This window comes from Sinohyriopsis cumingii, chromosome 12 (genome assembly GCF_028554795.1).
Source record: "Sinohyriopsis cumingii isolate HCF-2022 chromosome 12, ASM2855479v2, whole genome shotgun sequence".
Classification (NCBI taxonomy): domain Eukaryota; kingdom Metazoa; phylum Mollusca; class Bivalvia; order Unionida; family Unionidae; genus Sinohyriopsis; species Sinohyriopsis cumingii.
Genome location: NC_142972.1, coordinates 118,817,900 through 118,845,534, shown reverse-complemented (window position 1 = coordinate 118,845,534; position 27,635 = coordinate 118,817,900). Strand labels below are relative to the sequence as shown.

The following is a 27,635-nucleotide window of genomic DNA, read 5'->3' as shown; positions in this document are numbered from 1 at the left end:
AACGTTTATCATAACAATGAAAGCTCTATAATGATGTTGATAATAATAGTATTAATAATAATAATAATAATAATAATAATAATAATAATAATAATAATAAACAACTTTATTTAACGAGGATAACACATTTGGTCATGAATGCCCAATCTGCCATGTGTTCCTCAATTTTGTAACCGGAGATGTTATTAAAAATTGTCATTTACACACACTCAAGTATCCTAGTACATGTATTCACACATATATATAATGAATTAAGATGTGTAACTATGGTCGACATGTAAATATATGAACAGCATACAACGAATAAAACATGCACATATTATATCTGGACATAATGATAAAGTTCTCTATTGGGAGGTTTTAATATGTCATTCCAACCGATCAAGAAATCATTTCTTTAATGATGCTTTAAACGAAGCAGGGACATTTCAATTATTATTATTATTATTATTATTATTATTATTATTATTATTATTATTATCATTATTTGCCAAAGACTGAACATTACAGGACAAGTATAATCTATAATAGAAACAAACCATATAAAATACATAGGTTAAAGTATGTCCTAGTCACGAACTGTTTGCTGCCATTGTTGGCAATTTGGGCATATTCTCCTCTGCTTTTGTACTGTTGAATACACGTTATGATGGCTAGGGAAAACATAAAACATGATTACATTAAAACATTGCTGAACAAATTCCAAAATCAGAGATGTATAGTATGCATATTGTAATACTTTAAACAGATGAGGAAAGATCCGATACATCACGGCGTCCTCTCGTCATTGCCATTGATTTTGGAACAACCTACTCGGGATATGCCTACCAGTTCATCGAGGAGTACAAAACACACCCGACAAAGATTTCGACACCCCAGCCTTTCAATGGAGGTAAACATAATCTGGCGTCCATGAAGACTCCGACATGCATCCTGATTAATGACAAATTCGAAGTGGACAGTTTTGGTTATGAAGCGGAGGACCGTTATGAAGAAATATGCATGGAGGGAACACACGATAAATTCTACCTCTTCAAACAATTCAAAATGAAACTCCAGGATCTTGAGGTAATATTATATGCATATGCATAGTACTAATTTTTTTATATGTAATAAAACCTTTTTTCACATGGCATTTTATGTATTGGAATACAGTGTCGACAAGATACATTGAAAACATTCTAAAACGTGTCAAAATTCCATGTTTTGATGATAAAACATTACTATGATAAATTTGGAAACTTATGTTGAAAAATAGATATCTTCAACATATGAAATGTTTAGTGCACGTTGAAGAACTACGAACTTACGAGATATCATGATCTCTAATAAAATCAAATTAGCGTTATATTACTCCAAATTGCAGTCCCTGAAAAAAAATCATTACTGTTTCTCTGTGATTTTTCTGGAGACTTGCTAATCAGTCAATCCTGTTATACGGAAATCTGCATTAAAACATCAATTTAAAATAAAGATGTAATTAAGTTCAGCTTTTAGGTTCTTGTGTAGAATGTCAAACAAAAGGAAAACGTGCGTAGTCTGACAAGTTTCAGAAAGGTCATTTGTTCGTTAGTACCAAAATTCTAATAACTGTATTCGAATGCAACTATTTACAAACAAGCAGCATAACATGTTGATTGTTCTGACATGTTGTATCCATCTTAGTTCCTGGCATAGGCAAAATATTCTTACTACACTTGAACTTATAACTTATGTACTTAAAGAATAATACAAAGAACTTATTTAGTTTTAAAAGAACTTGCATACATTTATACTAAAGTCCGTGATGGACGCAGTTCATATAAGTTATAGCTAATTAATTCTTGCATGCAAATCAAATAAGTAAATGAATCATATACTTTGCAAATATTTAAAGAATGCAGTACAGAACATTTAACAATTTTTTTGAAAGGTGGAAAACATTAGATTTGGATTTTTTTTCTTATATAAAATTTGTCTCATGGTCCCTTAGTTTTGAATGTAATTGACGATCCAATTGGATGCAAATAAAACTTGATTGTATTCTTATTCCTTTAATGTGTTGACTTCATCCATGGGATACTACTACAGTGCGAGTAGGATGCACGCGGGCGGTTCGGTTCTTCCAATTGGATGGGACTATGATAATGTTTTCAGGTACTGGCATCCTAGGTGACAGATTCAAAATATCTTCTGACACTGGAAATCAACACACAAAGGAGTTTTATGACGCTATCTTTGTAATAGGATGATCCAGGATTGGAAGACACTGAAATCAATGTCATGAATGAGATGTTTATTTATTATGTGACTAAAAAAATAAATAAATCTGATTCCAAACTGGTACATGTAAAATCCAAAAATGGATTTAACAAAATGATGCACACTGAGTAAAAAAATTATATAACAAACCTGATATCGTTCCTAAGTGGAACGAATCATAACATGTAACATAAACGAGCAAACAAAAGGTTTGACGAGTAAATAACAAGAATTAGTGAATGGAAATTTAAAAGTGTGATTGACTTATGACTCTCTTACAGTGGATGATCATCGTTAAGAAATTAACTATAAAAAATGACTAATCTACCAGTTATATTTATCAAGTTATGGATTTACACAATGATGAAGATGTGATGAGTATTCATTAAAGGGGAATTAGTGTGTGTGTGTGTGTGTGTGTGTGTGTGATTAGGATTTTTAACGTAGCTTTAACAATTTTTCAGTCATAGCGCTACGATGTCTGCAGTGTGGCAGTTTATAGTGATGTCTAGTACTGGGGCATCATGCCGCAGACATGTAGCATGATGTCCCACCCAGTCACATTATCCTGACACCAGGCCGACCAGTCCTAACACTAACCTCTGAATGCTGAGCGCCTAGCAAGGCAGCTGTTAGTACCATTTTTGTAAGTCTTTGGTGTGACTCGGCCGGGGTTCGAACCCACGACCTCCCGTTTCCGAGGCGGACGCTCTAACAACTAGGCTACCGGAGCGGTAAAGGGGAAAGAAGTATTGAGTTTGTTCAAATACGTATAATATACCATCCACAAGTAGGATGTGCTCACAAATATATGATTTTCACCCAAACAGTGATACTGAATACATTTTGAATGTTTACTCAGTTAATGATACTGATCAATTTAAAAGACAGAATTCGTGCTGTCCAGTTGACGCCAGAACGTATCTTCAATCCTATCGTTCTGTCATATGAACAATTAGCCACTACGCATGGCCCGCCCCTCTCAATCTGCCAAGGGATCCCTCAAGAACTCTCTTGTTAGCTGCAGACCCTTTGGGAGGATATCAGTATCTTCCTCTGAGCCAGCATCACCACCGATAGCGGCACACAGGTTACACAAAACCCCATCGAGTCCTACGACTCTGCATCCAAGATATCAGCTCTACAGCGAAAACTATACAAACAAAATCGCACCCATAGTCACAACTCCCAATTCACACCACCAAATTCAGACATCCAATGTCAGGTTGCTGAAATATGATAACTAAAGCCGTATAGTACAGGAGACACGGTCGCGCATAAATACAATGTTATACGTAACGCATGCGAGCGTGTGAAGTTGCTTGTTGCATATTATATTGTTTCATCTTAACCGCTGTACGAGATTATTCTTATAATAATCAGGTTCGTATTTGAATCTGTATCCGACAGGAATAATCTTACAGAACTATAAGAACGCGAATATGTTATCATCCATTAATACATGCAACATTTAAATGAATTAAATTCTTTTGTTTAGTTATAAAATGGTTATTTGAAAAGAGACTATGATGTATCTCATAACGTGCATACATATTAGTAGAATAAATACTGAAACATCCAATATATCCAACAATTATATCAGATAATACGAAGAGCAAAAAGAGAATACAATTTTATATTTCACGTATCTCGACATGTGATGAATGCTCCCGTAAAGTGAACAGCTTTAGCTTTATGACAAAATGTGTTGTGACGTTACTGTCTGACTCGTCTGTAAGCACCCTGTCTATGCTGCAATCCACCGTAAGAGAGCTTAAGGTTATTGGTTTTCTCATTGCAAGCACTTTGGTCTACATAATGGGGTGAATCGAACTCGGTATTTTTAAATAATTTAAGAAATTAATAAAGCAGTCTCGTGAAAACCCGAGCGTGTTTTAACTCAATTTTATTTCATAAACATTAAATGTATATTCTTCAGTGACAGTCTTCGATTGCAATGTGCGTATGCCAGTTTAAGGCAACTATAATCTATGCAGTGTTCCATTTACATAAATGGCCCCTAGACCTCAAAACAGTAGCACCTTTTGTGCACACAGGTTATACATTTTTTGTAGATCCATTCAAAGAGAGATCAGAAGAAACGTTTAACTTTAAGGAGTATCTTGCCTTCAAAGCATCAATCTGACAGAAACTGTGGCTAAAATATTTGGCATTTTTTAATTAAAACATATTAAACATTATAAAATGTAACCAAATTGAATAAAATTGGTCATTACAAACTAAATAATGATTTAATTGTAGAAATGCATAAATTCATGGCTCACAAACATAAAGGAGAACTTCAGTATGGCATGTACTAATGTTACTACTCCATGTCATATACAATGTAATATAAAGAAACAAAGCCAATACATTTAGTAAAATCAACGAATAATGTATTTCTGTAAGTTACAAAGTGAAAATTTAAGAGACACCTGCATCATTGCTAAATAAATCTCAAAATAATCATAACAGTCATATCACAAATCCAAATTTGTATAATGTTCAGAATGAATTAATGGTCTTGAATATCTTTATGCACCGATAGTCTTGAATAATACGATGTACCAATATTCTTTAATGCCTTATGTACCAATAGTCTCGATGTGTCCAATATAATCTCAAAGTTATGTCTTAGTCTAAATGTCAATGAGCACTTTATGAATCTAACAATCTAACAAAATAACTGAAATAAAAAATTCCTCTCTGATTTTATCTGAGAAAAACTATAAATGATTACACAGACTGATCGTACACCTTGAATGAACAATTTGTTTCTTTAAAGTCCCTATATATGACTATATAATTCGACCTACTACGCAACAGCAATTTCTGGAAAACTAATGGCAAATTCCACTAACGTCTAAGGAATGTTAGGCTTGGAACTCAAATTCAAATAAAAATCTTGTTTACCACTTACAATCACGACACTAGTCATATAATGTTAAAAATCTATCCACCTCTTTCCATCACCGACAGAAGTCAAGCACATAATATAAATTAAATATACATAAGGATTGGAAACTTACCTTGGTCACCTATGTCATTATATACAACTCCATCCAGACCTTGTATCAAAAACCAGTTGTGCTCCGGAGCAGTTTCTGTAGAATACGCAATTATAGTTCTCATTTATGCTTCAGTGTTCTACCGATACTGAAAGGAAACGAATTTTTTAACCATATTGGAACCTTTGTACTCTATTCAAATGTTTTATATTGATCTATATTTATTGTAAGAAAATCTGCTCATGTTTTATAAGTGAACGTGAGATGGATAAATGTACCTGAAATTGTTATAATTCTAATAGAAAATAAGTCAAAGAAAAGTTATGTTTTGTCTCAGACATATTAGTTGTATTCAAGTACAACTCGCTGAAAACTCACCACGTAACAGGCCATAACTTACAACGTAGCTGGTAAGACCTCTTTGAACTGACCTCTCTGAAACCAGTACTGTATGACTTGTGGTTGTTCATGCCTGTACCCTGAATGTATTCGCATTTGGGTGAAAAGGTTATATTATGTTCTGTGGATATATGCAATTGTATCCTAGGCAACTTTCTTCCACAGCTGTAATCATTTATGCTGATTCCTTTGCTATCAAAAGAACACACGCCGGAATACTCAAAAATAGGATTAATTGTCAACTATTTCAACCACTGTATTTTCATAAATAAGATAGAAATACGTTACAAAAATTGTTATTAATACATTGTTGATAAAACAGCTGGTGAAACATGTTCCAACCCACCAAACAAATGCCCCAAACTCCAAACTAATAACAATACCAACCTTATAAGCAACGAATGTGCATCTGAGAAACACCGTGTAGCGGGAGATCATTTACTTGCTTTTGCATATCATAAATCACTGATTAGTATACCTTTAAATGCTTGTGCGACAGGACTTCTCTTATTTTCTCTCTCTCATGATGAGATGAAGATACGCAATGACTACGAAGGAGACATTGTATGACAACAACGATGGCAAGGAACAGAGAAAAATACTATACTGACAAACGTAGGTGAAATAATTGCTTCTTACCAACACAACCAATGAAGATTAATTGCGGGACAGTTTATGATATGATATTATGATATAATTATGGAAATCGGAATTTTTAAATAGGCGACAAATTTCCATGATGTACTGTGTTTAGTTTGGCTTCAGCAAACAGGGACAGACGAACCATCTGCTCAATAGATTAATAGTGGGTTAAGCTTTAATAACAACCTAACAACAATGTGGACTGTTTTGTAGAAGCGACGGATGCAGCTAACACAACTTTGTTTCACGATATTTGTATCGACAAAGAAATTGTTTCCGATTTTCAGGATATCAAAATACAAAGAGAACAAACTGACAGATTCCATTTGCCTATGGACAAAGCGTTAGTTAAGGTGATAACGAATTGCAAGAGCTAAATTAAAAAATTCATAATAACATGAATAAAGGTTTTATGCTCACGTAATTTGTTAAAACAAATTTCATTTTATGTGATACAAACTCAGTGAATGAGCAGCATAAAGATACAATATAACTGAAAAATTGAAAAGACAAAAGATCTAAATATTTTCACAAGTTTACAACAAATTTTATCCATCTGAGAAATATATATTATCCCAAAATGTCTACGTGAGGCCATGGATGCTGCTAATCACACTCAGACACAACAACACATATTCCCTCCCAACCGATATATATGTTTTGAAACTTTAATAACATGCAGGATCTAAAGTTAGTTTCAAATGCGTTTATAACAGTATAATAGACCCGTAACACATAACGCTGTAAGCTTGTTTAAGAATCGTAAACACGATTAAGGGTTAAACATTTAGATAAAGAATCTTGCTCTCTCCGTGAATGGTATTTATTATTAAAATCAAATACAGTAACCACAACATAAATTACGCCTTCTTAATGGACCAGGTTGTTTTCGTGCATGATTTTGGCACCGCTACGAAACTGTCTAATACACAGTCTGAAGTTCAATCCTAATCGGATGATATGGAATGATGTACTACATCACAATGGAACTAACAAGGAGAGATTAATTGAAATACACCATTAAGGACAGCAAGAGAAAAAAAAATACCGTTGTCGATACCGATGCAGATCTTTCTTCTGCCAAAAGATCGATATGTATCTTGTGTAAACACTGTCGACGAGATAGGTACATAATAACTTTGTCCGAAAGGGAGTATACGAATTTAATTGACATGCGGAACAGTTTATTTCCAGAGGTATTAATTAGATACTGCAGCACCGGCTAAAATGTTCAGTGAAATTCTGCAGATACGAGATATTCTAGAATTTGTCGAAGAAATAGCAGTCTCTTTAACCATTTTACATTATCCATATTCTCGCAATTTCTCAAATGTTATGGTTTAATGTATTTTCTCGAATATATTGGTTCTGTGCATTAAACCTGTTTCAAAGTTTCTATTCAATTATCAACACATACATTCTTCGCATCTTGCTTTATGCTGTAACCTATAAACAAGTAGCTGTCTAAAACAAACTTCTTCACCTTCATTTTGAAATCTATCGACTAAATATACTTTGCTAAAACTATATATCTTTCCTCATTATTTGGTATTATTGTGTCATATTATTGTCAATTCTTCATTACCGCTCCAGTGGCCTAGTGGTTAGAGCGCCCGCCTCGGATGCGGAAGGAGTGATTTCGATCCTCGGCCGAGTCAAACCACAGACTTAAAAAGATGGTACTAACAGCTTCCTCGCTTGGCGCTCAGCATTATGAGGTTAGTGTTAGAACTGGTCGGACTGGTGGCAGGATAATGTGATTGGGTGGGACATCATGCTACATGTCTGCGGCATGATGCCCCAGTGCTAGACATCACTAGAAACTGTCACACTGCAGACATCATAGGGATATGGCTGAACAATTATTAAAGCTACGTTAAAAATCCAAATCACACACAATTCTTGATCTGAGAAATTTGTCAACAGTGTCATAATAAAGCGATAATAATCCTATCCTGATAAAATATGCATACACGTTTGATATCTATAACATAAATGACACTCACCAAAATGACGTATGTGCCTAACATACAAAATGATAGTGATATGTTGACTGTCTTCTATTTTACTCTCACATAAATGAACAGTTTCGGCTATATATTGCAAATGCTTGTAGGACATCTTACGCAGCATTATTCAAGCAGACTTTAAATAACATTATGCAAGCCAGCTTTCGGCAATGATGTCATTGTCACTGAACTCGAAGATGCAATGGACGGTCTTAAATTCCTTAACAGCATCGAGGGATTTTATCTCATACAGACAGCAAGCTACAGCTGACACTCAACTGGCAGAAAAAAACAGCTCTTTTAAAGAAAGGAACAAACCAGTCAGCCTGTTCTGCCTGTGGATAAATATCTCCGTCCCTCATTTGGAAAAGCCAAGTTTTTGAATCCGTTGGCGTCGGCCAACTGCGTTTCACGGTTTCTATAAGGTAATTCTTGAAACGTACAGCCCTGAGGACTTTAACACAAGTTTTCACTACACGACCACATGCCAAAAAATTGCAAGAGAGGCGGCTTAAAGAAGATGGGTTTAATTATGGACTTATGGTTTAAAACGTGGCTTCCGTCGTCTCGATTGACATTCGTATCAACAATGTCGCCCGATTTAAGGCAGAATGGCGCAACACCCCATGTAAAATTCGCCCTTGATTTTTAGGTCCAAAATGAGCATTTATGGATTGTCCATAAAGTGGCTAGAAGCTGGAGCAGCTATACACACAAGGACCTGGCTTCGTGATCGTTCTACTTTGCAAATAGGTAAGACGTCAGTGGTATAGTGCGATACTCAAGAGGCAATGGAAATTTCAGTCAAAAAGGTCGTGGGAACATCGAGGGACAATATAACATGGGGAATTTTAACATGTATGGGATTATATAGGGACAAAAAGGTATTGTAACTGTCTAGGGACAATATAAATGGAAAAGGGGAGGTGACGTCACGGTACTGATGATTAGTAACAATGTAGCAAGGGACTAAAGCGCAGAGAAAAAACCAAGAACGTGTGGCGTGACAGAGCCACAGATAACATATACAACATACAAATTACAAACACAAACAACTAAAACAATTTAAGGCGAGAAAAGCAAATCTTTTCTAGGCACATGAGTGGCCCTGAAAATGCCTTTGGGTTTATGTTAACACTATTCCGTTAACATAAAAGGCATCGCATAGGTCTTCTCTTCTTTAAACTTCTTCTGACTTCTGGTCCGTATATAAGGGCTCTCTTCAAACAGCCGCCTTGTCTCTCCACATAATTCTTATTTTCCAACCACTCATATCCGTGATCCGGATAATTGTCCGTGATGATTTCACATACATGGGCAAGTCCGTACGGAACAGCATCGACGATACAAGAGTAGACGATTCAACATTAGTCCACATTTTGTGGAAAGAACAAGTGAACGGAATGAGATGAACGGGGTTGTATATAGTGATAGAGCAGATCGAAACGGATTGAGTTTTATCACCAAACCAAACACGTTACAAAATTCAGTCACACAAAGGAGCCTGTCTTCCAATCCGAAGAGAGTGGTCTGTGACGTCACATTCGCAATATATGTGCGCTAGCATCTGTGAGTAGTCAATCCATGCGACTAAGTTTTCAAACATGACGGAACCTAAGAAGACGATGAATTTGGGTGCGCCGGCCGTGGAGACGAGAAGCAATGGTATGGGAGCGGATACCATAGTCAAAACATGCCTACTTGCAGAAGAGGTCGATTTTAATTGGGATTTAGTCGATTTTCTTTCTTCTTGTCAAGAATTTGTTCCGGTAACAGTACCTTTGCCATGTTCTCCTTCTTTACCACAATTGGTGGATTTTAAACAGAGACAAAAATTGTAGACATTTTACAGCAGCAGAAAGAAGCAGACCAAGCTCTACTCCTTCAACAGCAACAATGAGAAGAAGAATATGCAAGAAGGAAACGACAGGAAGAGGTAGCAGAGAAGAAACACGGTCTAAGAGAGAAGGAGGACAGTGAAAGTCAAATGGTAACGGCACTCTTAGATATTTTAGCAGAGTTAAGGTGTCTAAAACAAATGTATCAGACTTCTTTATTACGACCCAAGAGAAAAAGACCTTCCCGAGCCAAACAACCTTGCCCTGTTACTATGCCTGCAATACCACTCCTAGTGATTTCAACTAGATCGTCATTGACAGGAGTCAGTCAAGAAGTAAGACTTGGCCGTGGAAAAGGCTTAAGGCAGTTAAAGACGATTACTTCCCATTCTTGATTTTTTTTAAACAAACAAATACCCAACAATCCTTTTCAGGGCTACCCACTTCTCTCAGAAAGGGATAGTATTTCAATTGCCAAAATCAATTAAAACTCAAAAGCCCTTTTTTCCTCCTTCTTTGCTCCATGATGTATGTGTGTGGGTGAGTGAGTGCGTGAGTGTAGGTCCATATTCTAATAAATCAAAACCAAGAGGCACTTACGTTTTCTGCCTGGTCTATTCGTGTTCGAATTTTGCAGTCCAATTCAATATCACAACGCAACACTTTTAAAAGTTCATAGAATTCGTCTGTGCGTTTGTTTCTATTTCTGTTTTTTGAATTTCTTCACATTCACAGGTTGTTCGGAACCCCTCTCTTCATCTTGATCCTGTTGCTTCGTAGAACATTCTTAAGACCAATGTCCTCTCTCTTGACAAAGATAACAGGTATCTTGACTTTTGTCTCTTTTAATGCCTGTCTTGCTTTTTTGTCGGTCTGGACATTCTGTAGCACAAGGCCCTTTCTTCTTATAGATATAGCAAGTATCTTGACTTTTATCTCGAAAGGAGGGTGAGTCGTCCGTCGGCTTGTTTGAAGTTCGATCTGTGTGGGCTCTCCCATCGTTCTGGTCGGACTGAGAGTGAAATGAATACTAGAAGGGAAGGCACTTACCATTGATATGTACACTGTTTTGACATGGATATAAAGTGACACATGGCTTTTAAAATGTAGTCATTTGACATTTTGCCGTCAAGATGAAACGATTGCTTCATTTCGAAGAGAAAGAAGAAGAAAGTAAGAGGCAGAAACGTGATTATCGCTTCGCACAGTAGATGAAATCTTGGGTCAAATTCATCCCAGTGATTTTTAAGATGACCTGAGTGAGCCAGAATCCAGGCCTGGAGAGCCTACACGCAACCAAAGTTCATCACCATTAGCAAACCCTGAGAAGTACTTCCAGATTCGAGAGACGGAAAAGCGCTCCTGTGAAAAATTTAGAACCACGGCTTACACATACGCAGTGCAGTTTAAAGAGTTCAAGTTCAACGTACAACTGGAGAAAGCAGAAGGCTTTATCACCGACGTGTAGGGTTCTTTGTTAACCACACTGAAACATCAATGTGGAGCCAAAGAAGACGACCGCTTTAGACGTTCCATTCATCTTAACATTTTGAAGTCCCCTGTTTGGATCGAGTTTAGCAGCCCGGCAGAATTAACACCTTTCAAAATCATCGACAAGATTCAAAACGTGCAATAATCCAACGACAAGTTTCACATCACCGATGGAAAAGCGACACTGTTCATGACCCACGTGTCTCTTCCACAAATGACCGGACGCATAAAGGTGTCATTGGTGGACGACCTTCGCAGCACCAAAATGAGTCTCGTCCTAATTACCAAGTCCCAAGACAAGATGTGTTTAGCCAGGCACGTCATGGTGGGACGAACGTATGCTGACAAGAACGACATGCTAAAATAGAAAAGAGCATGGGTTGAACATTCGAAAATCGAACCTGCCAAACAACAACGAGAAGCAGAACTCCAGTTAGAGCTAGCCGGGCTATCCAAACACACACCCTGTGGCATTCCTGAAATGCAAACATTGCAAGATATCCTAGCTCCACGCTACACCTTGAAAATACACCCTCAAGAAGTGTGCTGACCTGCATTGTTTCGAGGCAATGATTTCAAAGACGAAAAATACATTCACGTCTATTATCACGATGAACATTTCGATGGCATCACCAGTATCACTGGATTCCCGGGATACGGTTATTACTGTGAAAAAGGTGACTATAGCTATAACAATCGAGAGAAAAACAAGAATTGTTGATCGAAATGTGAGGGATTTTTGGCCTCTCAATCATGTCTCTACGAAGGACATGAACGTTTGCATTGCCCTGCTTGTCAGCTAACTTTTGTCAGCCCTGCTTGTTACCAACAACATTTGAAGACGCAAGGTTCACATCAGAAAAGTGCCTCATAACTATTGAGATTGTGACTACTTGTGTGCAAGGCATAAGTACTAATAATGCCAAGGCACAGGTATGTTCAGGAAATATATTTTGTCACATTTGGCACCAGATTGTGGACTTGGAGCACGAATGCTACATTCACAAATACCATTCCAAACAGGAGGAGAAGGAAGGTGACCAGAAGAAAGGCAATTTCATCTTTTTCGATTTCGAATGCCTTCAGGAGACTGACATTCACATTCCAAATTTCTGAGTTGTTCATCAAGCGTGTGAGAAGTGCACCCAAGAAACTATCTTTAGTCATTACCCTCATTGCAGCAAGATTCCTGCAAGAATCTCTCGAGGACCGAACACACTAGCCGATTTCGCCCAATGGATCTTAATCCCCATCGATGAGACGTGGAGCCAAGAGGACATCGAACGTTACGAAGATTGTTATCGCCATGCCATGGTGATGGCTCACAATTTCTCGGAATACGATGGACAGTCTCTTTTGAGATACTATACGGAACAAAATACAGAACGTCCGAAAGTAATTTTTAAAGGCGCAAAAAAATCATTTCCATGCAAGTGGGACAAGATTCAACGAGACACTTATCCATGCCTTTAAGTAGAATGCCTAAAACGTTCGGAATGACAGAAATGGCCAAAGGTTCTCTTACGCACCTTTAAATACCAAGGCCAATAAACACGCTGTTTTACCCATTTCCCTGAGTCTCACGATTACGACCCCGACAACATGCATACCAAACAGCGAAAAGCTTTCTAAGCTTGGTACCAGGCTCACTCTTCGGACCCCATAGACTTTCAGGAAGAATTCTAAAGTATTGTTGTTCCGACGTAGACATTTTACGGTGTTTCTGTGGAAACGTTTGAGAACTGTTCATAGAATACGGAGGGTCAATCCTTTGCAGGAAGCCTACACCATTGCCAAAGCGTGTTCCTTAGTCTACCGCCAACGATTCATACCTGAAAACACCATGGCTGTCATTGGCCCACAAACGAACAACTATGACAAAGGTCAATACTCGGTGAAAGCCCTACGCTGGCTACATTTCGTATGACACAAGGAAGACAAATGGATCAAACATGTCCGCAACTGGAAAGGAGAAAAGACTATCGGAAAATATTCAGTGGAGTGCTGAGACTTAGAAAACCCCAAGATCGTGTACGAGTTTAACGGTTGCTTATTTCACGGATGTCCCCTCTGCTACCCTGAATGTGACATTAAAAATCAGTTTTTACAACGGACCATGGAAGACTTGTACCAGGCAATGTGTCAGCGGCGCTTGAAGTTAGAACAGCAAGGATACCAAGTGTTGAGAACGTGGAAACATGAGTACGATCACCGTTTGAAAACGGATCCTGAGTTTAAACGCATCGTGGAAAGTTACAAGTTGGTGGACCCACTGAACACGCGAGAGAATTTGTACGGAGGACGACAAATGCCACCTGTTTGCTGTACCAAGCATACAATGAGAAAGAAGAATAAATCAAATACTCTAACATGTGTTCGCTGTGTCCCTACGCGTGCAAATATTGTCGCTCTGTTTCAGGGCACCCGCAAGGAATACTTTAACCTGGACAACATTCGAGAATACGAAGGATTAGTCAAGTACAAAGTGAAGCCTCCCACGGATATATATCATCCAGTTTTACATCACCATTGCGAAGAAAAACGGATGTTTCCCTTATGCCGTACTTATGCCGAAACGTACAACCATGACCGACCTTGTCCGCACACCCAGGAAGAACGCCCCTTGACGGGAACGTGGATCAGCGTGGATTAGGTCAAAGCTCTGGACTTGGGTAACCAACTGTCAGAAGTGTCCTAAATTTACCACTTTCCCAAGACGGAACAGTACCACAAGGGCCACGAGACTCAGAAAGGCATTTTCGCAGACTACGTGGATGCCTTGTTGAAACTGAAACAAGAAGGCAGAGGCTATCCTTCTTTTTGCCATACCCCCGAAGACCAACATAAATTCAAAGAGAAATACTGGGACCAGGAAGGCATCACTTTTTGTTACGTGGAGAAAAACGAAGAAAGGAGATCGTTTGCCAAAGTGATGTTAAATTGCTTGTGGCGCAAAATGGCACAACGCCCGTGTTTACGTAAGACAGAGTATTTGACAGAACCTTCCTGTTACTTTTAGATGATTCACGACAAAACCAAATACACGAAACACGCTGAAGTCGTTCGTGAGGACTTGATCAATTACGAAGAAGAACTGGTCTTTGTTCAAGTGACGAATTTGGAAATGTCAAATTTGCAGGTTACGTGACAGCCTGTGCTCGCTTTAAATTGTACGAAGAGTTAGAACTGTTAGTTGATCGTGTCCTGTACTTTGACTCGGACAGCTGTATCTACATATATCGCCTGGGTCGACGTCATCAAATGATGCCGTTTAGGAGCCTGGACGTACCTGCACCCCGACGACAAGGTTCTAACTGTTGTTAGTGGTGGTCCTAAAAATTACAGCTACGAATACTAGGAGAAACAAGAAGGGCACACGGAGTGTAGAGTGAAATGATTGACTTTCAATTATCGCAACGGTCGAGTGGTGAACTGTGACGTATTGAAAGAAGCCTTGCAGTCTGGGCAGGATGGAAACTTTGAAGTAGCCACCAACGAACCGCACAAGATTTTACGTTTACCCACTCACCTAATTTTCAGTCGACACTTGGAAAAGCTGTATCATATCGTTTACCAGAGGCGGGTGCGGCTTCCCAGCCATTTCGCGTTACCGTTTGATCACGTCAATATTGGTCAGCATATGGAAAGGTACAATGTCCAGGATCGATAAATCATTGTAACTACCAAGATCAATCCTTTTAAACAGACATCATTAAAATTTTGGGATTTTCAAGTGGAGCGCGATGCTGTGCCTTGCGATGAGAGCGACGTCGTACGCGGTGGTCTCAAAGATGCAGTAAAGCATCATGGGAACTTTGCTATAACTACTACTACTACCACTACACCTACCATGGAAAGGGATGCTGTCCGTGACAAACCTGACGTATGTGAAAGCTTTGCCACTCATTATCCTGGGCTCTTTACTGGATTTCATGGCCAATGTTACTCTCTATGCGAAACCATGCAGCTACCACCCTGCGGATGTCATCCAAAACTGAGTAAACTCCTGCGGATTTCACCCTGTCCTCTTCGAAATGAACATATGAAAAACGAATATTCGTTCCATGTGCGTTTGCCCGAATACTACTGCAACTTTGAAAGTCGATTCCAAACCTTCCATTGGAGACGGCCTTAATATATATGAGGACCTACTCATGAATAATTAGCCAGAGCCGAATTTGTTTACTTGGGCGAAGTGGATAAAGTCAAGTGCTTCAGTTGTGGTGTGCCACTACACCAGTGAGAGCAGAAAGATTCGGCTTATCTGAAACATGCCGAATTGTCACTACCTACGTTTAGTGGGACCTAGCCATTAAAGTGGCATACCATGTCGTTTAAGCAAGCAGCTTGGCTAGAAGTCAAACGTTGAACAACACCTAGACAAGTATTTAAACCCCATTTAAAACATAATATTCAAGGATTACCAAACAAATCGCAAGATACAATATGCAAGGAAGTTTGGCGGGACTTTCCAGAGCAAAATCTCAATTTGGTGTCTGTACAACTTTTGTGTCGAGAAAGTCACAAGAGGAAAGTGAAAAAAGTCAACTAACGTGTCAGATTTATCTGGATCAATTGTGCTTTCATTAGATTATTCCGCTTTAGACTGTTTACATCAGAAGATTGTATTAACATTCTTGACTGTTACCCTGAATGGCAGTGGTCAAATATTACTCACTATTTCCATTACTTTCGGTCTAGGAGAAGATTTTAAATAAAATAATACTGACTGACATGATGATGTGTACTTTACAAGAGAACATTTTTGGTTTTCCTGTGGAGTTGAGAGAACGCATTTACCGAGAGCTGGTCAAAATACAAGTGAAACGCAAAGAACAATTTCATCCGTTACGTCACCGATGTTTAAACCACTAGTACTTAAATGCCATAAGAGGACTGATTCATTTGAAAACGTTCCAATGGTCATACGTTGTTAAACTGGACGATGAACAGAAGAATTTGGTGTCTACTCATCCTGCTTGTTACATGTTGGCCATACGACAACGTGTACAGAGGAAGAGTTAGTGGATTACCAATATTTTTTGCGTTATCAAATTTTGTCTTTGGAGGCAAATTCTGTGCGATGTGTGGTGTGTGAACCAGTGACTAAGTACGACCATTTTTGTGCGAAAAGTACACTTATTACCTCCGACAAAAGAGGGTATAAATACAGGCTACCATGCCGCAACCCTTATCACTCGTGATACAACAAATTCCGTGCAAGGAAATAAAAGAAACTATTCAGAGAGTAGAGGATTACCAACACTTATTACGAGAACTGTGTCCATTGAATTGGGGTGGACGTGTGGTGTGTGTCTTAGTGACATTGTGAACTCTGTGAACAGTACTTGTAACCAAAAACAGCATGAAAGTGGCCCCTTTAAATGTCCACAAGGGAGTCATTTTGTTCAAAGCTTGCGTTTTCATCTGGATATTTCTCGACCAATACCGGAAAAAGATTCGTCAACTTTTAGGTACTGAAGAGGTTATGACTATGTCTGTGTAGCTTGTGACTTACACCCTCACTGGACAGATGTACGGTACTAGAAAAAATGGAGTTTCGATGCATAGAGGCCAATCATGCCGAAGAGATGGGATCCTCAATTCAAACCTCCAGTGAAAAACATATCTTTTGAACCTGTGTTAGTGACAGTGCTAGAAGAAGAACCAGTCACGGAGGAAAACCACTCCCTTCAGGACAGGACTGTCACAGACATTCCCCAAAGACAATTTTGGGAGGACACCTATTCGACATTACCCAATGTAGAGACTTTAAGAACATTACACACTGTCCCTAGGACACCTTGGTTACCAAAAACATGTTGTACAGTGACTTGTTTATATTTCACTTTGATCGTTTTGATGTGTTTATTATTCCTGTACTTAACCGTTTGGCTTTTATCCATTTTCGTCTTTACCTTGTTCCGTTTTAACTTGCAAAAAACGTGTCCTGAGAAAAACTTTAAATTCTCTTGTCTCGTCTGTCTTCGTGTCAAAAGTGATATTCCCTGCACTGAATCTACCTCTACTGGCTCTGCTCCCTCTTCTCCCACTTTCAAAGCCATCGACGAACACTTATATTGTGCCAGTTGGGAGGCTTTGGATCTTCGCCAACCATTTAACATGTTAATTGCCGAACGACGTGGTTCAGGCAAAACCGCATTTGTCAAACGTTTGATCGAACATAAAAATCATTTAATCGATCGTCCACCTCATCGGATCGTGTGGTGTTACAAAGAGTGGCAACCGGTGTACAGTCTCCTGCGAGAAAGTCAAGGCGATTCCATCGTGTTTGTGGAAGGCATTCCTACCGAAAACGACGGAATCGTGTCCGACCCCAGTCTAACCCATCTGGTCATTTTCAACGACATGCTAAGAGAAGACGAAGAAGAAATTAAACTGTGCTTTATGCGCAAAGGGCATCACCATAATGCTAGTGTCATTTACATTACCCAAAATGTGTTTCAAGAATGTAAAGCCCATCACGCCATCAGTCTCAATGCTCATTACGTGGTGTTGCTTAAAAGCCCTAGAGATAAATCGCAAGTGCAAGTCTCAGCCATGCTGTCAGGAACGCCTTGGCTGACTCATGCGTAGGACGATGCAACACAAATCACACATCTATATTTACTCGTGGATTTAAAACCCACCACCCCCGATTATTTGCGATTTCGTAACCATCTGTTTCACCACTGGTACCAGAACGGAGGACCTGTCATGTACATGTCCTGGTCGACGATTAAAAAAACAATATAAAAAAGCATCTGACACTTTGGGTCTGTCTCACACAGCGTCAACATGACGTCACTTCAGTCTCATCTTCCCGTCAAATTGATTCGAAACAAATCTACAAATACGTGTTCGTGTCTTAGAAGCCAGTCTCAAAGAAATCTCCCTTGGTCTACACTGACAGCATGTCAATTACTGCTGGGCATCGTTCACATTCCTCATAAAACCAAACGCTTTCTTGAGAGAATCAAAGTAGCCTTAACTCTGTTTGCCGATCCCCGCATCGACATTCAAACCAAAAAAAAAACATTTTTAAACCTGGAGGTAGCGGTTCTCTAGGAGGTGTCATCAATTGCTCCCTCTTAAAATGGGATCCTACTGCCACCTAAGTTCTCCAAAAGACTAAAAGTCACTCCCAAAAAAGCCAAACGAACCCAATGACGAAAAGCAGCAACGGTGTCAAGACCAGGTCATAGCCCCAGAAGAAGAAAAGCCCACAGAAAAAGAAAAAGATATGTCCCCCGAAAACGAAACAAACCCACAGAAAACAGTTTCTACATGCAAAAACGACACTTCAGCCAGGACGCTACCTTCTTACATTCTCAAACCACGACCTGAGGCGAATGTGACCGTGTCTCCAGTAGCCTCAGTTTCTTCCACTTCTCCGTTGATGGTGATGCCTGCCAAACCCAATTTGACACCCGTTCTTCCTCACTTGATGAAACAATTTAAGCCCGCGTCTCCAAAAACTTTTCCTTCAGCGGTGGCACCCTCCACCTTTCTAGCTACAGTGGCAGCTGCTCACAAAGTACCTGCCCCAAAATCAAAGTCCAAGAGAGATCGAGAAAGTTACAGAGTTTACTGGATTTGTCCAAGCAAGAACTGTTCTGATTTAGTCCGTTGCGAACCCCTCCACGACGCGTGATGCCTGTCATCAAGTTGATACGACGTAAAAACAATCAGTGGCGACGCGTTCCAGTATAAAATAGACCTGAGGCAAAGAATGGGAATCGGTGATTTTGTACTCCTGAACATTCAAAGATGTCACTCCCAGACGACTTCCATCTTCTAATCCCAAAGGAAAGAAAAGGAAAGGACTGTCTCCTCGTTTAGTCAAACTTAGGACATGTTGTCTGGTCTGTTCAAAGCTTCTCCCCAATTGCGAAAAGAACTCATTCAAACCACCTTCAAAAACGTTATCAATGTTATTTGAACGTCGTATAAGGCACGATACCTTTGTCTAAACACCATAAATAAATGATTAGCCAAAACAACGTCATGTTCTTCGCCAAATGGTTCAAAAGGAAACATCCAATCGTCAAAAGAGGAAGACGTTGGTACAACGCAGAGGAATTTCACCCCTGTTGTTAGGACCCTTGCTGAAAGGAATATTTTGAACAATGTTGGAGGAATCATGGGAACAATATAAAAAAGGATCAAGAAGATAAAAGGGACCTCTGGTACCAAAGATCTCAGATGTGACCAATGAAATCGAATGGAAGGACGAAAACTGGCTTCTGTGCCTTACAAACAATGGATCGAATACACTATTTGGCAAGTACAACGGACCCCGCATTTGTCTCCTAATACGAATTTGACTGAAATGTCCCAGTTACGACACGAATTTATGTCGATGATAGATTGCATCGATTTGTCCGAAACAGAAAAATCTCAAAAGTACGGTGAACTATTGCAAAGACTGCATCTATTTCACCAGAAAGCTTTAGACTACAAAATTCTGCTTACTCTGAAAGATTTTAAGGCTTTGATGAAAAGTCCATCACCCTCACCACCACCACCAATACCCCCAGCAGTCAAGACATACGCAGCCCCAAGAATGCCTGAGGAAGAAGAGGTACGAGAAGTCTTTCAAACGCGGTCAGCAGCTCCCGTTCCTAGTAAGATATCAGCGTCCTCGTTTACATATTCCCCCACTCCCCAACGAGAAGAACTGAAAGCTCAGGTTAAAAAGATGATGTCCACTAATACTTCGACAGTCGTGAAAAAGAAAGAATAGAAACCAGCATGTGAAAAAGGAAAAGAATACCAAAGCCATTCCATTACCACATCCACCGCCTCCACTACCTTCAACATCTACTCCCATGGCACATCAGACACTTAAAGCCGTTTTCAAACCACCATCTCGCCCCGTCCAAAGTAGCATCAGTGAAGAGTGGGTGATTTTTCAACGAAAATTAAGAAGGTGTTAGCCAGCATTTACTACGATCCATCCCATCCTGCGGCATACGGAATAGTTCAGAAATGTCTCTGCTTACCTCAGGTACAACAATGCTTACAAGAACAAGCTACCTACACTTTACTCTAAGTCGCTCCTGAGTGGAGGATGTCGATCATCAATGACAAGCCGATTTAGCCGATGTCTCTCATTTGCCCACCTACAATCGTGGCTACAAATATTTGTTTAGTGACATCGACGTCTTTGCTAAATTCGCCTGTTTCGTGACATTGACTTCAAAATCGAGCAGTGGGTTAGTGTGAGCCCTCCAGCTAGTGTTAAAGTAAAGCGTTCGTCACCCTCTTCGAAAGCAATCTGATAATGGCACAGAATTTCTGAAAGCTTTCCAAAACGAATTAAAGAAACCTGACATGCATTTTTCCCGAAACCAAAGCCAACATCGTGAAATGTTTCAGCGCACAAGATCGCATGTAGAAAAATGTTATACATCACCACACTATCACGTTCATGGACGTCTTACATCATCTGGTTCAAGCGTACAACCAATCTTACCAGCGAAGCATTGGACTTGCTTCCCCAGAACTGAATTCCGACAACGATGTAACCGTTTTTATACGCCTGTTTGGTACTTTCTTAACGACATTATCGAACGAAGAACCCGTAAATGGGAAAACGACGTGTCAAAGTAGTCAAACCACGTTGGAAACGATATCCACACAGTTTTTATTCCTGGATCGCAACTTTGCAAGTCATAGACTATAAAAAGAAGTGACCATCATGCCCTTCCTCACAGCCTCAGCTACCGCTACCAACGTGACCACTCCTTCACCGAGTTCCTCTCTGCAAGATCTACAAAAACAAGCCTTGTGGGTGTGATGTGGAGAACATGTGCCTAAAAGGCAAATCGTCTTTTCCGCCAAATCTTTGTAGTGTTTTGTGTCATCGGTGTGGTCATTGCCAAATTGACTTTGCAACAAGGAGACAAATAATTGTGGACCAGAACGGGAATAACGGGAGTCTTGTGCCCAACGTCAATCACCACCCCAACAACAACGACATTTTGGGCGGAGACCACTCCTCTGACTTCGGCAGAACTCTGGAATTATGAACAACAACAATCAATTTTACTTAACGTTACCGGGGCCCCGAGTGGCCGAGTGGTCTAAAGCGCTCTCCGTTACGGATCACTGCCATCTCACCTCTGTCTGCGTGGGTTCGAGTCTCGGATTCAACCAATGTGGGTATGTGAGATAGCTTGCCAGTAGCTTCTGGTGGGTCGGTGGTTCTTTCCGGGGTTTTCCCGAGTTCTTCCTCCACCATTAATACTGGCCGCCATGTATAGCCTATCGTGTGCTGAAAAATGGCGTTAAACCCTACAACAACAACAGCAACAACTTAACGTTACCCAGTGTTTCCCTCAAGCCATCCAATTTGATCACGAGCCTATTGGGAAGTGGCTTTGGTGGATATCATTCACCCTACACAAATCCTAAATGTCCTTCCAAATTAAAACACTTTTCATGTTGAAATTCATGACGATCAAATGCAAAAGTACTTTTATACCCATGTAAAATATGAGCATAAAACACATAACTCACAAAGTCAAAAGTCGACCTATAACTTGATAATTTCCTCAGGTCATTATTTTAGCGGTCAACATTTGGTGAGCATAGTTGCTTCCAGGTATAATACCGTGTTTCTTAAAGCTTTGGAGAGTGTCAGAAAAGTGACACCATTGAGTACCATAAAATAGCTCGTTGCCTACTGATGAAATTTCCAGAGGGTAAAGTGATGCCTCTTTTATTTTGTCCTGGATTGTTTGACATTTTGGGTGGAGACATGGAGATGAGGATAGCAATGATCAAGACAAACGAATTGCCAGTGATTTCCGACAAGGATTTCCTGCCAAGTTGTTTCGTTCCCCGGTAGAAATGAGGCGAGGACTGACTTTGATCCTTGTGTACTCCGATGTGGTGGAGTACAGCGTGGTGAGACACACCTCCCTGCCGCTACTGCGTGTTATTCCTTTCAAAGTGGATTCTTCCACGAACGCTGACGAGGAAGGTAGAAACACCTATCACGTTTACCGCGAAGTTTTACATCCTCACTATTTGATCGTCAGTAAATCGTATTTCGAAACTGTCAACATTGCTATATAAGTAGATCTGGGACGAAATATTCCATTCACCAAAGGGAAAGTCACGGTGAAACTCCATTTTCGAAAACGATTCTCGAACGACACGTAAGTCATGTATCCAGTGTACCGAGGCAGTGCTCGGTAGCAAGGACATGGTTTAGAAGATATATTGAAATCAGCCTTTTGTTCGGTGGCTCCGGTGTTAAAACCAATGGTGACAGGAGGATTGCATGCTTTCAAAGATGTGGCATTGACTCAAGGCAAAGAATTTCTAAAAAATTTCAGTATCGACAAACAAAATCCTAAAGAATGTTCTTGCTGCAAACGAGCAAAGACGTTTTGGGCCGACGAGAAACGCCTATAAATGCCCTGGACAGTACCGAATAAGGCATTCCTGCTTCCCTGATGCCACAGCAATGACAAGGAATAAAGAGACTACGAAGAAAACACCTCTTTGGAAGCCTTCATGCTCATAAAGCTAGAAAGTCAAAGAAAGAAAGAACCGTCCGAGACTTAGACGTTTTGGATTATTAAATCCTAAAGACAAACAATGATGCACCGAGAGTCTTGCGCCTGTTCCAAGTCGGAACTGGATCTGTTTGCCATGCCACCCACCATGATGACGATGCAAGAATTTCGATGGGTAGAATTTCATCCCGTCTCATCTTTGTCGGATTCCGCTCTCAGCAAGTTAAAAATCAAAGGACAACCCGAAGATTACATTAGACTGAATAGCAGTTACTTCTACATGAAAGTGAAAGTGATCGAACCGCCCAACAGGTCCCTAGACGCCGAAGATAAAGTAGCTCCCGTCAACAATTGTATGCATTCATTGTTTAGCGGACAGAATTTGTACTTGAATAACGAACTAGTCAGCAGCAGCATGGATACTAGCCTTACCGAGCGTACCTGGAAAATCTCTTAACGTACGAAACAGAAGCCAAGAACACTCATGTGCATGCGTGCTTGGTATGGAATCCTGACACACCAGGTAATTTCATTGCCCTAGATAACAACAATGTGGTTTTAAAAGAACGTCAAGAGAAAATCAAAACAAGCCGTAGTTTAAAATTGATGGATCGTTTGCATCTGGACATCTGGTTGCAAGAAAAGTATTTGCTGAAGGGTTTGGAAATTCACATGAGAATGAATCTTAGCAGTTCCGCTCTCCATGTGATGGCTGAAGCTGATACAACTTACAAAAACAAATTCGAAGAAGCCAGACTATACGTGCAACACGTGGAAGTGTTACCTAAAGTGGGAAACGACATCAGTAACACTTTGAGCAGAACGACAACCAAGTATCCAATACGTCGCGTGGAGATGAAAACTTTAACCACTTCCCGGGGTCAGCGATCTATGATCGAAGATCATCTGTTCTAGAGACAGTTAATCAACAGTTTGATCCTTGGAATCGTGAGCAATACAGTCTTCAGTGGAGCCTATAATAATAATAATAATAATAATAATAATAATAATAATAATAATAATAATGAGGACTTTGTATAGCGCCTAATCTTTAGAAGCTCTAAGCACTTAACAACATTAGACAACACCTATAAGAATAAAAACATATAATAATAATATTATTACAAAAACAAACACCATTAAATTAGAAAAAACATTAAAAAATAAAAACATGCTGAGAATATTTCAGGTAGGAAACATTATTAGGTCTTTAAGTTTGTTCTTGCAGTCGAAATAAGTGAGGTTTGAGAGACCTCTTGCATGTGATCACTGTGTCTTTGTATCTAAGTTCAGTGGGCAATTCATTCTACGTTGCTGGACCCTGGTATGCAAAAGAACGCTGCCCATATGACTTTGCTTTCATAGTGGGAATAATGAGTATACGATTGTCAGAAGAGGAGCGTATGTATCTTGCTGGTGTGTACACATGTGTCTGATTCTGGATCTAATGGATAGCCAGTTTAGGGTACAGAACAGCGGGGAGGTGTGCTCTGATCGTGGTACTCTAAGTATGATCAGAGCAGCTGTGTTTTGAACTTTTTGAAGTTTCTGGAGTAGATATTGAGATGAACCAGACATAGTTAAGTTAGAATAGTCCAGTCTTGAAAATACTAATAAACGCACAAGTGTTTTAGTGGCATGAACTGAAATATTTTTGCGAATTGAGCTGATGCGTCTCAGTTTAAGATATGCAGCCTTGCATATGTTCATGACATGTTGGTGCAATGTGGGAGTACTGTCCAGGGTAACACCTAGGTTTCGTACTGATTGTGTGAATTTAATGTTGGCGTTGCTGATATTTATAATATATCATGGTCTATTGTGTCAAATGCTGCAGACAAATCAAGCAGGATGAGGACTGTAATCTTTCCGCTATCCAACGCAGAGAGAATGTCATTAACTACTTTTAGAAGAGTAGTTTCAGTACTGTAGCAAGGGCGATATGCAGATTTTACATTGCTGAAAAGACTGTTTGAATTTAGATGAGATACAAGCTGGGATAGAACAAACTATTCTAAGATTTTTTATATGAATGGAAGATTAGAAACTGGGCGGTAGTTCTTTAAATCGTTATGGTCTAGTGTTAGTTTCTTCAGCAGAGGCTTTACAATGGCAGTTTTGAAAAATGTTGGTAATTCCCCGTATAAGAGAGAGGTATTCTTAACATAAGTTAGTGAAGGCAATACTGGATCTAAGCACTCATGCAGCAGTGATGTTGGAATTGGATCAAGTTCACATGACTTTGGTGCACTCTTCATCACGATTGTACGTACGAAATCCATAGAGGCAGGTTCAAATGCTACTAATGGTCGCCGCTAAAATTCTGTATCCCAACTGTATGGTGACAACGAGTCAATTGAAACTGTGGTGTCAAGCTTATCTCTAAAGGTTTGTACTTTGTCATGGAAGGAGTTTGCAAAGATGTCGGGAAGGTCGACTGGAGAGAAGGTAGTTGGAAGTGGTGTGGATTTGTTCCTTGACATTAGCTTATTAGTAATCTCGAAGGGCTCTTTGCAGCTCCTTTCGAGTTTCATCATAACAACGTGTCCAAAATCGAAGTCAGTCGCGTTGGCAAGACTTGTGTATCATACCCTTTGATCCTGACTTTGACAAGTAGAATTACTTGAGATCGTACTTCTCCATGTACAAAGTCACCGGATAATTAGTCATCAACACCAGTCACGGCATTTCGAAAGAGGATTATGCATAAAGCTACGGTTTGTGTGCTTTTGATTTCACTCCGGACCCAGGGAGCGACAAGGGACATTTCCGCCCTATAAATTCCGGACAGATTCCTGTAGACATTCAGTTCGCAAAAAGAGAACCTGATGAAACAGTGAACGTCATCCTGCATACCGAATTAGTTAATACCTTTGAAATCAACAGTTTGAGAGATGTCATTCTAGACAATTAGTAGCGATGGAAGACTGTAAATCCTCTTTGAATGGCGGAGAATCTATGGAAATGGAATGGGAGGACACGGTGGAAGCAGAAAACCAAGACAAAGACGAAGTCCAGATGGCCAAAACAAGAACAAATTCGAAACAATAAATGTCTGATACTGAGTCAAGAAGGAAAATTGGACGAGTATCTGGACGACGCTTGGGGTTTCATCTTGGACGAAGACGTGTTGCATGAGTGGTATAAAGACTTGCGTGAGCATTCCTCTCCTTCATTGATGACTCTAGATATACATCACATCGAAGCTCTCTTGTCTCAGAGTGCAAAGACGAAGCGAATAAACGGATACTTGTCAGACATTTTGAAGCATAAAATCAGGATTGAATTGACAACTTATCATTACCTGTGAAGAAAAACGTCCATGCTTGACAAATATAAAGGGAAACGCTCGTCAGTATGGCTTGTCTTCATTGACGTGTCAACAATGAAGATGTGTAAGAGAGCAGCAAAGTTACTGGAGCCCCAAATGCACCTGGAGTATGGCAGACATTTCTTGGATGATGTGGTCATGAAGGCGATACAGGTAGAAGACAGGATAAAAGAGGAGGAAAAGGAACAGAAGTAGAAAGAAGAAGAAAATAAAAGAACAATTTTGCCTCACCTTATCATGAGACAGACCTGTGAGGTCAAACCTACAGGGACGACACTGCCACTACCACGTCAACCACAGCCACGGCCTCAACAACGTCAGTAACAACCAATACCACCACCGAGAGTCGATGTCGCCCAGACTGAGAACTGGGAGGAGCTGCAGAGACAGCGATAAGAATGGGAACCTCAGCTTCAGCGACAACATCCCAGGCACACCGCAGAGTCGTGAGGGAACGAGTCTTCAGGGTCCCTCAAACAGAAGATTGGAATGATGACGCCAATCAAGCACCCTCCACACTATCAAGAACAACTGTCAGTTGGGACAATGACTGGAGTAAACGATGTGTGTGTGGGGCCCGACCTGGGAAAAGTAACCACTAACAGGTGCATCTGAACTTTAAAAAACAGCCCTTTTCAGGGCTAACCATATCTCAGAAAAGAGAGACTGATCAATTGCCAATTTGTATGAATGAGGAGTAGTGGTGTGATTATAAACACTAACTCCTTTACCGATGTGAGTGTGTGTGTGTGTGTGTATGTGTGTGTGTGTGTGTGTGTGTGTGTGTGTGTGTGTGTGTGCGTGTTGGAATGACATAGCGTTAGTTTGTGTGGATAGTATATTTTGGGGTTTGTAAGTGTTCGTGTACGTTTTTGACTATAGTAGAATGTGTGTTTTCCCCTTCCCTTCTGTGTTTATGGTATATTTGGGTTTGTTTTTTCTCCTTCCCGTCTGTTGAAAGTATATTTTGTTTTTGTGGATAGAATAGTTGTGGTTTGTTTTTCTCCTTCAGTGTGGATATTATATTTTGGTGTGTTTTTGCTCCTCACATTTGTGTTGATAGTATATTTTTGATTTGTGGATAGAATAGTAAGCATTTGTTTTTTCTCCTTCCCGTGTGTAGATAGTAGATATTTTGGTGTTCG

At 39.8% G+C, this 27,635-nt stretch overlaps 1 protein-coding gene across 2 annotated transcripts in view; it reads left to right on the top strand.

Moving 5' to 3' along the window:
* LOC149787339 (heat shock 70 kDa protein 12A-like) overlaps positions 1 to 27,635 on the top strand; it is a 115,004-nt gene that overhangs the window by 11,207 nt on the left and 76,162 nt on the right. For both annotated transcript variants that reach the window (XM_089977888.1, XM_089977889.1), the window contains exon 3: positions 749 to 1,068. In XM_089977888.1, the coding sequence (XP_089834014.1) occupies positions 749 to 1,068 (320 nt within the window). The remainder of the gene's footprint in view (positions 1 to 748; positions 1,069 to 27,635) is intronic.